The following is a 15,952-nucleotide window of genomic DNA, read 5'->3' as shown; positions in this document are numbered from 1 at the left end:
ACCACACAGAACTCAGTAGACTGACCACACAGAGACCCATAGACTCACCAAACGGAGCTCAGTAGACTGACCACACAGAGACCCATAGAATCACCACACAGAGACCCACAAACTCACCACACAGATACGTATAGACTCACCACACAGAAACCCATAGACTCATCACACAGAGACCCACAGACTCACCACACAGAGACCCACAGACTCACCACACAGAGATCCATAGACTCACCACACAGAAACCCATAGACTCATCACACAGAGACCCACAGACTCACCACACAGAGACCCATAGAATCACCACACAGAGACCCATAGACTCACCACACAGAGACCCATAGACTCACCACACAGAGAACCACAGACTCACCACACAGAGACGCACAGACTCACCATACAGAGACCCACAGACTCACCACACAGAGACCCACAGACTCACCACACAGAGACCCACAGACTCACCACACAGAGACCCACAGACTCACCACACAGAGACCCACAGACTGACCACACAGAGACCCACAGACTCACCACACAGGGACCCACAGACTCACCACACAGAGACCCACAGACTCACCACACAGCTCAGTAGACTGACCACACAGAGACCCACAGACTCACCACACAGAGACCCATAGACTCACCACACAGAGAACCACAGACTCACCACACAGAGACCCACAGACTCACCACACAGAGACCCACAGACTCACCACACAGAGACGCACAGACTCACCACACAGAGACCCACAGACTCACCACACAGAGACCCACAGACTCACCACACAGAGACCCACAGACTAACCACACAGAGACGCACAGACTCACCATACAGAGACCCACAGACTCACCACACAGAGACCCACAGACTCACCACACAGAGACCCACAGACTCACCACACAGAGACCCACAGACTCACCAGACAGAGACCCACAGACTGACCACACAGAGACCCACAGACTCACCACACAGAGACCCACAGACTCACCACACAGAGACCCACAGACTCACCACACAGAGACCCACAGACTCACCACACAGAGACCCACAGACTCACCACACAGAGACCCACAGACTCACCACACAGAGACCCACAGACTCACCACACAGAGACCCACAGACTCACCACACAGAGACCCACAGACTCACCACACAGAGACCCATAGACTCACCACACAGAGACCCACAGACTGACCACACAGAGACCCACAGACTCACCACACAGGGACCCACAGACTCACCACACAGAGACCCACAGACTCACCACACAGCTCAGTAGACTGACCACACAGAGACCCACAGACTCACCACACAGAGACCCATAGACTCACCACACAGATACCCACAGACTCACCACACAGATACCCACAGACTCACCACACAGAGACCCACAGACTCACCACACAGAGACGCACAGACTCACCACACAGAGACCCACAGACTCACCACACAGAGACCCATAGACTCACCACACAGAGAACCACAGACTCACCACACAGAGACGCACAGACTCACCATACAGAGACCCACAGACTCACCACACAGAGACCCACAGACTCACCACACAGAGACCCACAGACTCACCACACAGAGACCCACAGACTCACCACACAGAGACCCACAGACTGACCACACAGAGACCCACAGACTCACCACACAGGGACCCACAGACTCACCACACAGAGACCCACAGACTCACCACACAGCTCAGTAGACTGACCACACAGAGACCCACAGACTCACCACACAGAGACCCATAGACTCACCACACAGAGAACCACAGACTCACCACACAGAGACCCACAGACTCACCACACAGAGACCCACAGACTCACCACACAGAGACGCACAGACTCACCACACAGAGACCCACAGACTCACCACACAGAGACCCACAGACTCACCACACAGAGACCCACAGACTAACCACACAGAGACGCACAGACTCACCATACAGAGACCCACAGACTCACCACACAGAGACCCACAGACTCACCACACAGAGACCCACAGACTCACCACACAGAGACCCACAGACTCACCAGACAGAGACCCACAGACTGACCACACAGAGACCCACAGACTCACCACACAGAGACCCACAGACTCACCACACAGAGACCCACAGACTCACCACACAGAGACCCACAGACTCACCACACAGAGACCCACAGACTCACCACACAGAGACCCACAGACTCACCACACAGAGACCCACAGACTCACCACACAGAGACCCACAGACTCACCACACAGAGACCCACAGACTCACCACACAGAGACCCATAGACTCACCACACAGAGACCCACAGACTGACCACACAGAGACCCACAGACTCACCACACAGGGACCCACAGACTCACCACACAGAGACCCACAGACTCACCACACAGCTCAGTAGACTGACCACACAGAGACCCACAGACTCACCACACAGAGACCCATAGACTCACCACACAGATACCCACAGACTCACCACACAGATACCCACAGACTCACCACACAGAGACCCACAGACTCACCACACAGAGACGCACAGACTCACCACACAGAGACCCACAGACTCAGCACACAGAGACCCACAGACTCACCACACAGAGACCCACAGACTCACCACACAGAGACCCACAGACTCACCACACAGAGACCCACAGACTCACCACACAGAGACCCACAGACTCACCACACAGAGACCCATAGACTCACCACACAGAGAACCACAGACTCACCACACAGAGACGCACAGACTCACCACACAGAGACCCACAGACTCACCACACAGAGCCCCACAGACTCACTACACAGAGACCCACAGACTCACCACACAGCTCAGTAGACTGACCACACAGAGACCTACAGACTCCCCACACAGAGACCCACAGACTCACCACACAGGGACCCACAGATTCATCACCACACAGAGACCCACAGACTCACCACACAGCTCAGTAGACTCACCACACAGAGACCTACAGACTCACCACACAGAGACCCACAGACTCACCACACAGAGACCCACAGACTCACCACACAGCTCAGTAGACTCACCACACAGAGACCCACAGACTCACCACACAGAGACCCACAGACTCACCACACAGAGACCCACAGACTCATCACACAGAGACCCACAGACTCACCACACAGAGACCCACAGACTCACCACACAGATACCCATAGACTCACCACACGGAGACCCACAGACTGACCACACAGAGACCCACAGACTCACCACACAGAGACCCACAGACTCGCCACACTGAGACCCACAGACTCACCACACAGCTCAGAAGACTGACCACACAGAGACCCACAGACTCACCACACAGAGACCCACAGACTCACCACACAGAGACCCACAGACTCACCACACAGAGACCCACAGACTCACCACACAGAGACCCACAGACTCACCACACAGAGACCCACAGACTCACCACACAGCTCAGTAGACTGACCACACAGAGACCCACAGACTCACCACACAGAGACCCACAGACTCACCACACAGAGACCCACAGACTCACCACACAGAGACCCACAGACTCACCACACAGCTCAGAAGACTGACCACACAGAGACCCACAGACTCACCACACAGAGACCCACAGACTCACCACACAGAGACCCACAGACTCACCAGACAGAGACCCACAGACTGACCACACAGAGACCCACAGACTCACCACACAGAGACCCACAGACTCACCACACAGAGACCCACAGACTCACCACACAGAGACCCACAGACTCACCACACAGAGACCCACAGACTCACCACACAGAGACCCACAGACTCACCACACAGAGACCCACAGACTCACCACACAGAGACCCACAGACTCACCACACAGAGACCCATAGACTCACCACACAGAGACCCACAGACTGACCACACAGAGACCCACAGACTCACCACACAGGGACCCACAGACTCACCAAACAGAGACCCACAGACTCACCACACAGCTCAGTAGACCGACCACACAGAGACCCACAGACTCACCACACAGAGACCCATAGACTCACCACACAGATACGCACAGACTCACCACACAGATACCCACAGACTCACCACACAGAGACCCACAGACTCACCACACAGAGACCCACAGACTCACCACACAGAGACCCACAGACTCAGCACACAGAGACCCACAGACTCACCACACAGAGACCCACAGACTCACCACACAGAGACCCACAGACTCACCACACAGAGACCCACAGACTCACCACACAGAGACCCATAGACTCACCACACAGAGAACCACAGACTCACCACACAGAGACGCACAGACTCACCACACAGAGACCCACAGACTCACCACACAGAGCCCCACAGACTCACTACACAAAGACCCACAGACTCACCACACAGCTCAGTAGACTGACCACACAGAGACCTACAGACTCCCCACACAGAGACCCACAGACTCACCACACAGGGACCCACAGATTCATCACCACACAGAGACCCACAGACTCACCACACAGCTCAGTAGACTCACCACACAGAGACCCACAGACTCACCACACAGAGACCCACAGACTCACCACACAGAGACCCACAGACTCACCACACAGCTCAGTAGACTCACCACACAGAGACCCACAGACTCACCACACAGAGACCCACAGACTCACCACACAGAGACCCACAGACTCATCACACAGAGACCCACAGACTCACCACACAGACACCCACAGACTCACCACACAGATACCCATAGACTCACCACACAGAGACCCACAGACTGACCACACAGAGACCCACAGACTCACCACACAGAGACCCACAGTCTCGCCACACTGAGACCCACAGACTCACCACACAGCTCAGAAGACTGACCACACAGAGACCCACAGACTCACCACACAGAGACCCACAGACTCACCACACAGAGACCCACAGACTCACCACACAGAGACCCACAGACTCACCACACAGAGACCCACAGACTCACCACACAGAGACCCACAGACTCACCACACAGCTCAGTAGACTGACCATACAGAGACCCACAGACTCACCACACAGAGACCCACAGACTCACCACACAGAGACCCACAGACTCACCACACAGAGACCCACAGACTCACCACACAGCTCAGAAGACTGACCACACAGAGACCCACAGACTCACCACACAGAGACCCACAGACTCACCACACAGAGACCCACAGACTCACCACACAGAGACCCACAGACTCACCACACAGAGACCCACAGACTCACCACACAGAGACCCACAGACTCACCACACAGCTCAGTAGACTGACCACACAGAGACCCACAGACTCACCACACAGAGACCCATAGACTCATCACATAGAGACCCATAGATTCATCACACAGAGACCCATAGATTCACCACACAGAGACCCATAGACTCATCACATAGAGTCCCATATATTCATCACACAGAGACCCATAGATTCACCACACAGAGACCCATAGACTCATCACATAGAGACCCATAGATTCATCACACAGAGACCCATAGATTCACCACACAGAGACCCATAGACTCATCACATAGAGACCCATAGATTCATCACACAGAGACCCATAGATTCACCACACAGAGACCCACAGACTCACCACACAGAGACCCACAGACTCACCACACAGAGACCCACAGACTCACCACACAGAGACCCACAGACTCACCACACAGAGACCCACAGGCTGACCACACAGAGACCCACAGACTCACCACACATGGACCCACAGACTCACCACACAGAGACCCACAGACTCACCACACAGAGACCCATAGATTCATCACATAGAGACCCATAGATTCACCACACAGAGACCCATAGACTCATCACATAGAGTCCCATATATTCATCACACAGAGACCCATAGATTCACCACACAGAGACCCATAGACTCATCACATAGAGACCCATAGATTCATCACACAGAGACCCATAGATTCACCACACAGAGACCCACAGACTCACCACACAGAGACCCACAGACTCACCACACAGAGACCCACAGACTCACCACACAGAGACCCACAGACTCACCACACAGAGACCCACAGACTGACCACACAGAGACCCACAGACTCACCACACAGGGACCCACAGACTCACCACACAGAGACCCACAGACTCACCACACAGATACCTATAGACTCACCACACAGAAACCCATAGACTCACCACACTGAGACCCATAGACTCACGACACAGAGACCCATAGACTCACCACACAGAGACCCACAGACTCACACACAGATACCTATAGACTCACCACACAGAGACCCATAAACTCACCACACAGAGACCCACAGACTCACCACAGAGAGACTCATAGACTCACCACACAGAGACCCACAAACTCACCACACAGAAACCTATAGACTCACCACACCGAGACCCATAGACTCACCACACAGAGACCCATAGACTCACCACACAGAACTCAGTAGACTGACCACACAGAGACCCATAGACTCACCAAACGGAGCTCAGTAGACTGACCACACAGAGAACCATAGAATCACCACACAGAGACCCACAAACTCACCACACAGATACGTATAGACTCACCACACAGAAACCCATAGACTCATCACACAGAGACCCACAGACTCACCACACAGAGACCCATAGAATCACCACACAGAGACCCACAGACTCACCACACAGAGACCCACAGACTCACCACACAGCTCAGTAGACTGACCACACAGAGACCCACAGACTCACCACACAGAGACCCATAGACTCACCACACAGATACCCACAGACTCACCACACAGATACCCACAGACTCACCACACAGAGACCCACAGACTCACCACACAGAGACGCACAGACTCAGCACACAGAGACCCACAGACTCAGCACACAGAGACCCACAGACTCACCACACAGAGACCCACAGACTCACCACACAGAGACCCACAGACTCACCACACAGAGACCCACAGACTCACCACACAGAGACCCACAGACTCACCACACAGAGACCCATAGACTCACCACACAGAGAACCACAGACTCACCACACAGAGACGCACAGACTCACCACACAGAGACCCACAGACTCACCACACAGAGCCCCACAGACTCACTACACAAAGACCCACAGACTCACCACACAGCTCAGTAGACTGACCACACAGAGACCTACAGACTCCCCACACAGAGACCCACAGACTCACCACACAGGGACCCACAGATTCATCACCACACAGAGACCCACAGACTCACCACACAGCTCAGTAGACTCACCACACAGAGACCCACAGACTCACCACACAGAGACCCACAGACTCACCACACAGAGACCCACAGACTCACCACACAGCTCAGTAGACTCACCACACAGAGACCCACAGACTCACCACACAGAGACCCACAGACTCACCACACAGAGACCCACAGACTCATCACACAGAGACCCACAGACTCACCACACAGATACCCATAGACTCACCACACAGAGACCCACAGACTGACCACACAGAGACCCACAGACTCACCACACAGAGACCCACAGACTCGCCACACTGAGACCCACAGACTCACCACACAGCTCAGAAGACTGACCACACAGAGACCCACAGACTCACCACACAGAGACCCACAGACTCACCACACAGAGACCCACAGACTCACCACACAGAGACCCACAGACTCACCACACAGAGACCCACAGACTCACCACACAGAGACCCACAGACTCACCACACAGCTCAGTAGACTGACCACACAGAGACCCACAGACTCACCACACAGAGACCCACAGACTCACCACACAGAGACCCACAGACTCACCACACAGAGACCCACAGACTCACCACACAGCTCAGAAGACTGACCACACAGAGACCCACAGACTCACCACACAGAGACCCACAGACTCACCACACAGAGACCCACAGACTCACCACACAGAGACCCACAGACTCACCACACAGAGACCCACAGACTCACCACACAGAGACCCACAGACTCACCACACAGCTCAGTAGACTGACCACACAGAGACCCACAGACTCACCACACAGAGACCCATAGACTCATCACATAGAGACCCATAGATTCATCACACAGAGACCCATAGATTCACCACACAGAGACCCATAGACTCATCACATAGAGTCCCATATATTCATCACACAGAGACCCATAGATTCACCACACAGAGACCCATAGACTCATCACATAGAGACCCATAGATTCATCACACAGAGACCCATAGATTCACCACACAGAGACCCATAGACTCATCACATAGAGACCCATAGATTCATCACACAGAGACCCATAGATTCACCACACAGAGACCCACAGACTCACCACACAGAGACCCACAGACTCACCACACAGAGACCCACAGACTCACCACACAGAGACCCACAGACTCACCACACAGAGACCCACAGGCTGACCACACAGAGACCCACAGACTCACCACACAGGGACCCACAGACTCACCACACAGAGACCCACAGACTCACCACACAGAGACCGATAGATTCATCACATAGAGACCCATAGATTCACCACACAGAGACCCATAGACTCATCACATAGAGTCCCATATCTTCATCACACAGAGACCCATAGATTCACCACACAGAGACCCATAGACTCATCACATAGAGACCCATAGATTCATCACACAGAGACCCATAGATTCACCACACAGAGACCCACAGACTCACCACACAGAGACCCACAGACTCACCACACAGAGACCCACAGACTCACCACACAGAGACCCACAGACTCACCACACAGAGACCCACAGACTGACCACACAGAGACCCACAGACTCACCACACAGGGACCCACAGACTCACCACACAGAGACCCACAGACTCACCACACAGATACCTATAGACTCACCACACAGAAACCCATAGACTCACCACACTGAGACCCATAGACTCACGACACAGAGACCCATAGACTCACCACACAGAGACCCACAGACTCACACACAGATACCTATAGACTCACCACACAGAGACCCATAAACTCACCACACAGAGACCCACAGACTCACCACAGAGAGACACATAGACTCACCACACAGAGACCCACAAACTCACCACACAGAAACCTATAGACTCACCACACCGAGACCCATAGACTCACCACACAGAGACCCATAGACTCACCACACAGAACTCAGTAGACTGACCACACAGAGACCCATAGACTCACCAAACGGAGCTCAGTAGACTGACCACACAGAGACCCATAGAATCACCACACAGAGACCCACAAACTCACCACACAGATACGTATAGACTCACCACACAGAAACCCATAGACTCATCACACAGAGACCCACAGACTCACCACACAGAGACCCACAGACTCACCACACAGAGATCCATAGACTCACCACACAGAAACCCATAGACTCATCACACAGAGACCCACAGACTCACCACACAGAGACCCATAGAATCACCACACAGAGACCCATAGACTCACCACACAGAGACCCATAGACTCACCACACAGAGAACCACAGACTCACCACACAGAGACGCACAGACTCACCATACAGAGACCCACAGACTCACCACACAGAGACCCACAGACTCACCACACAGAGACCCACAGACTCACCACACAGAGACCCACAGACTCACCACACAGAGACCCACAGACTGACCACACAGAGACCCACAGACTCACCACACAAGGACCCACAGACTCACCACACAGAGACCCACAGACTCACCACACAGCTCAGTAGACTGACCACACAGAGACCCACAGACTCACCACACAGAGACCCATAGACTCACCACACAGAGAACCACAGACTCACCACACAGAGACCCACAGACTCACCACACAGAGACCCACAGACTCACCACACAGAGACGCACAGACTCACCACACAGAGACCCACAGACTCACCACACAGAGACCCACAGTCTCACCACACAGAGACCCACAGACTAACCACACAGAGACGCACAGACTCACCATACAGAGACCCACAGACTCACCACACAGAGACCCACAGACTCACCACACAGAGACCCACAGACTCACCACACAGAGACCCACAGACTCACCAGACAGAGACCCACAGACTGACCACACAGAGACCCACAGACTCACCACACAGAGACCCACAGACTCACCACACAGAGACCCACAGACTCACCACACAGAGACCCACAGACTCACCACACAGAGACCCACAGACTCACCACACAGAGACCCACAGACTCACCACACAGAGACCCACAGACTCACCACACACAGACCCACAGACTCACCACACAGAGACCCACAGACTCACCACACAGAGACCCATAGACTCACCACACAGAGACCCACAGACTGACCACACAGAGACCCACAGACTCACCACACAGGGACCCACAGACTCACCACACAGAGACCCACAGACTCACCACACAGCTCAGTAGACTGACCACACAGAGACCCACAGACTCACCACACAGAGACCCATAGACTCACCACACAGATACCCACAGACTCACCACACAGATACCCACAGACTCACCACACTGAGACCCACAGACTCACCACACAGAGACGCACAGACTCACCACACAGAGACCCACAGACTCAGCACACAGAGACCCACAGACTCACCACACAGAGACCCACAGACTCACCACACAGAGACCCACAGACTCACCACACAGAGACCCACAGACTCACCACACAGAGACCCACAGACTCACCACACAGAGACCCATAGACTCACCACACAGAGAACCACAGACTCACCACACAGAGACGCACAGACTCACCACACAGAGACCCACAGACTCACCACACAGAGCCCCACAGACTCACTACACAGAGACCCACAGACTCACCACACAGCTCAGTAGACTGACCACACAGAGACCTACAGACTCCCCACACAGAGACCCACAGACTCACCACAGAGGGACCCACAGATTCATCACCACACAGAGACCCACAGACTCACCACACAGCTCAGTAGACTCACCACACAGAGACCCACAGACTCACCACACAGAGACCCACAGACTCACTACACAGAGACCCACAGACTCACCACACAGCTCAGTAGACTCACCACACAGAGACCCACAGACTCACCACACAGAGACCCACAGACTCACCACACAGAGACCCACAGACTCATCACACAGAGACCCACAGACTCACCACACAGAGACCCACAGACTCACCACACAGATACCCATAGACTCACCACACAGAGACCCACAGACTGACCACACAGAGACCCACAGACTCACCACACAGAGACCCACAGACTCGCCACACTGAGACCCACAGACTCACCACACAGCTCAGAAGACTGACCACACAGAGACCCACAGACTCACCACACAGAGACCCACAGACTCACCACACAGAGACCCACAGACTCACCACACAGAGACCCACAGACTCACCACACAGAGACCCACAGACTCACCACACAGAGACCCACAGACTCACCACACAGCTCAGTAGACTGACCACACAGAGACCCACAGACTCACCACACAGAGACCCACAGACTCACCACACAGAGACCCACAGACTCACCACACAGAGACCCACAGACTCACCACACAGCTCAGAAGACTGACCACACAGAGACCCACAGACTCACCACACAGAGACCCACAGACTCACCACACAGAGACCCACAGACTCACCACACAGAGACCCACAGACTCACCACACAGAGACCCACAGACTCACCACACAGAGACCCACAGACTCACCACACAGCTCAGTAGACTGACCATGCAGAGACCCACAGACTCACCACACAGAGACCCACAGACTCACCACACAGAGACCCACAGACTCACCACACAGAGACCCACAGACTCACCACACAGCTCAGAAAACTGACGACACAGAGACCCACAGACTCACCACACAGAAACCCACAGACTCACCACACAGAGACCCACAGACTCACCACACAGCTCAGTAGACTCACCACACAGAGACCCACAGACTCACCACACAGAGACCCACAGACTCACCACACAGAGACCCACAGACTCACCACACAGCTCAGTAGACTCACCACACAGAGACCCACCGACTCACCACACATAGAACCACAGACTCACCACACAGAGACCCACAGACTCATCACACAGAGACCCACAGACTCACCACACAGAGACCCACAGACTCACCGCACAGAGACCCTAGACTCACCACACAGAGACCCACAGACTGACCACACAGAGACCCACAGACTCACCACGCAGAGACCCACAGACTCGCCACACAGAGACCCACAGACTCAACACACAGCTCAGAAGACTGACCACACAGAGACCCACAGACTCACCACACAGAGACCCACAGACTCACCACACAGAGACCCACAGACTCACCACACAGAGACCCACAGACTCACCACACAGAGACCCATAGACTCACCACACAGAGACCCACAGACTCACCACACAGAGACCCACAGACTCACCACACAGAGACCCACAGACTCACCACACAGAGACCCATAGACTCACCACACAGAGACCCTCACACTCACCACACAGCTCAGTAGACTGACCACACAGAGACCCACAGACTCACCACACAGAGACCCACAGACTCACCACACAGAGACCCACAGACTCACCACACAGAGACCCACAGACTCACCACACAGCTCAGAAGACTGACCACACAGAGACCCACAGACTCACCACACAGAGACCCACAGACTCACCACACAGCTCAATATACTCACCACACAGAGACCCACAGATTCACCACACAGAGACCCACAGACTAACCACACAGAGACCCACAGACTCACCACACAGAGACCCATAGACTCACCACACAGAGAACCACAGACTCACCACACAAAGACCCACAGACTCACCACACAGCTCAGTAGACTGACCACACAGAGACCCACAGACTGACCACACAGAGACCCAAAGACTCACCACACAGAGACCCACAGACTCACCACACAGAGACCCATAGACTCACCACACAGAGAACCACAGACTCACCACACAGAGACCCACAGACTCACCACACAGAGACCCACAGACTCACCACACAGAGACCCACAGACTCACCACACATAGACCCATAGACTCACCACACAAAGAACCACAGACTCACCACACAGAGACCCAAAGACTCACCACACAGCTCAGTAGACTCACCACACAGAGACCCATAGACTCACCACACAGAGAACCACAGACTCTCCACACAGAGACCCACAGACTCACCACACAGCTCAGTAGACTGACCACACAGAGACCCACAGACTCACCACACAGAGACCCACAGACTCACCACACAGAGACCCACAGACTCACCACACAGTTTGTGTGCTGTCTGTTGAGTCCTTGTTGCTGACTGTCTCTAGATGGTTTTTCCTCGCGCCAACGCTGGGTTCCTGACAAGCGACCAGCAGATCATCAAGCGACACTTCTTTAAGGTGACTCACACCCCCGACTCACACTCCCCGACTCACACTCACAACCCCCCAACTCACACTCACACCCCCGACTCACACGCCCTGACTCACACTGCCGACTCACACTCACTCCCCGACTCACACCCCAACTCACACTCACCACCCGACTCACACTCACCACCCGACTCACACCCCCGACTCACACTCACTCCCTGACTCACACCCACTCCCCGACTCACACCCACTCCCCGACTCACACCCCCGACTCACACTCATACCCCCGACTCACACTAACACCCCCGACTCACACTCACACCCCCGACTCACACTCACCGACTCACACTCATACCCGACTCACACTCACCGACTCACACTCACACCCGACTCACACTCACACCCGACTCACAATCACCGACTCACACTCACACTCCACTCACGCTCACACACCCCGACTCACACTCACACTCGACTCACACCCCCGACTCACACTCACACCCGACTCACACTCCCCGACTCACACTCACACCCAACTTACACACCCGACTCACACCCCCGACTCACACTCACACCCCCGACTCACACTCACACCCCCGACTCACACTCACACCCGACTCACACTCACACCCGACTCACACTCACCGACTCACACTCACACACCCGACTCACACTCACACACCCGACTCACGCTCACACGCCCCGACTCACACTCACCAACTCACACTCACACACCCGACTCACGCTCACACACCCCGACTCACACTCACACACCCGACTCACACTCACACCCCTGACTCACACTCCCCGACTCACAATCACACCCGACTCACACTCACACCCGACTCATGCTCACACACCCCGACTCACACTCACACTCCTGACTCACACACCCCGACTCACACTCACACTCCTGACTCACACTCACCGACTCACACTCACACCCGACTCATGCTCACACACCCCGACTCACACTCACACTCCCCGACTCACACCCCCACCCGACTCACACTCACCGACTCACACTCACACACCCGACTCACACTCACACACCCGAATCACGCTCACACACCCCGACTCACACTCACCGACTCACACTCACACACCCGACTCACGCTCACACACCCCGACTCACACTCACATCCCTGACTCACACTCACCGACTCACACTCACACTCCCCGACTCACACCCCCACCCGACTCACACTCACACCCGACTCACGCTCACACACCCTGACTCACACTCACACCCGACTCACACCCCCGACTCACACTCACACCCCCGACTCACACTCACACCCCCGACTCACACACACACCCCCGACTCACACTCACACCCGACTCACACTCACACCCCCGACTCACACTCACACACCCGACTCACACACACCTGACTCACACTCACACACCCGACTAACACTCACACTCACACACCCGACTCACACACCCGACTCACACTCACACTCACACACCCGACTCACACACCCGACTCACACTCACACATCTGACTCACACTCACACACCCGACTCACACTCACACTCACACACCCGACTCACACTCACACACCCGACTCACACTCACACACCCGACTCACACTCACACACCCGACTCACACTCACACACCCGAATCACGCTCACACACCCCGACTCACACTCACCGACTCACACTCACACACCCGACTCACGCTCACACACCCCGACTCACACTCACACCCCTGACTCACGCTCACACACCCCGACTCACACTCACACCCGACTCACACCCCCGACTCACACTCACACCCCCGACTCACACTCACACCCCCGACTCACACACACACCCCCGACTCACACTCACACCCGACTCACACTCACACCCCCGACTCACACTCACACCCCCGACTCACACTCACACACCCCGACTCACACTCACACCCAACTCATGCTCACACACCCCGACTCACACACCCCGACTCACACTCACACCCGACTCACTCCCCGACTCTCTCTCCCCCCCCCCCGCCCGTCTCTGTTAGGGTGACCCCGGGGTGAGTGGCCCCCCCGGCCCCCCCGGCCCCCCCGGGCCCCCTGGGCCAAGGGGCCCCCCAGGAGACACCGGCAAAGACGGACCCCGAGGGAGCCCAGGCACCCCGGTGGGTGACGGGGGTCGGGGAGTCAGGGTTGGTGGACTCGCATGAAGATGGGAAATGGGAAGAGGAAGTGAATGATTGGCCGGGTGAAGTACTCAAACTCATGGAGGAGCCTCAGCTCCTCCATGATGGTGGCTATGAGATGTTAACTACCTCGCCTGGTGTACAGGAGGTCGTGTGGGGTCGATCTTGACCCTAACTATCATCATCACGGTGGCTATGAGATGTTAACTACCTCGCCTGGTATACAGGAGGTCGTGTGGGGTCGATCTTGACCCTGACTATCATCATCACAGTGGCTATGAGATGTTAACTACCTCGCCTGGTATACAGGAGGTCGTGTGGGGTCGATCTTGACCCTGACTATCATCACGGTGGCTATGAGATGTTAACTACC

General features: G+C 55.0%; 1 protein-coding gene across 1 annotated transcript in view; it reads left to right on the top strand.

Annotated features, from left to right (window-relative positions):
* The window catches only part of LOC116944508 (uncharacterized), a 64,987-nt gene that overhangs the window by 29,426 nt on the left and 19,609 nt on the right, over positions 1-15,952 (top strand). The window contains exons 4-5 of the mRNA XM_076068415.1: positions 13,381-13,452; positions 15,442-15,558. Coding sequence (XP_075924530.1) covers positions 13,381-13,452; positions 15,442-15,558 — 189 coding nt within the window. The remainder of the gene's footprint in view (positions 1-13,380; positions 13,453-15,441; positions 15,559-15,952) is intronic.

This window comes from Petromyzon marinus, chromosome 21 (assembly GCF_048934315.1).
Source record: "Petromyzon marinus isolate PM22_M1 ecotype Great Lakes invasive population chromosome 21, UKy_Petmar_22M1.pri1.0, whole genome shotgun sequence".
NCBI lineage: Eukaryota > Metazoa > Chordata > Hyperoartia > Petromyzontiformes > Petromyzontidae > Petromyzon > Petromyzon marinus.
This window is presented reverse-complemented; position numbering and strand designations above follow the sequence as displayed.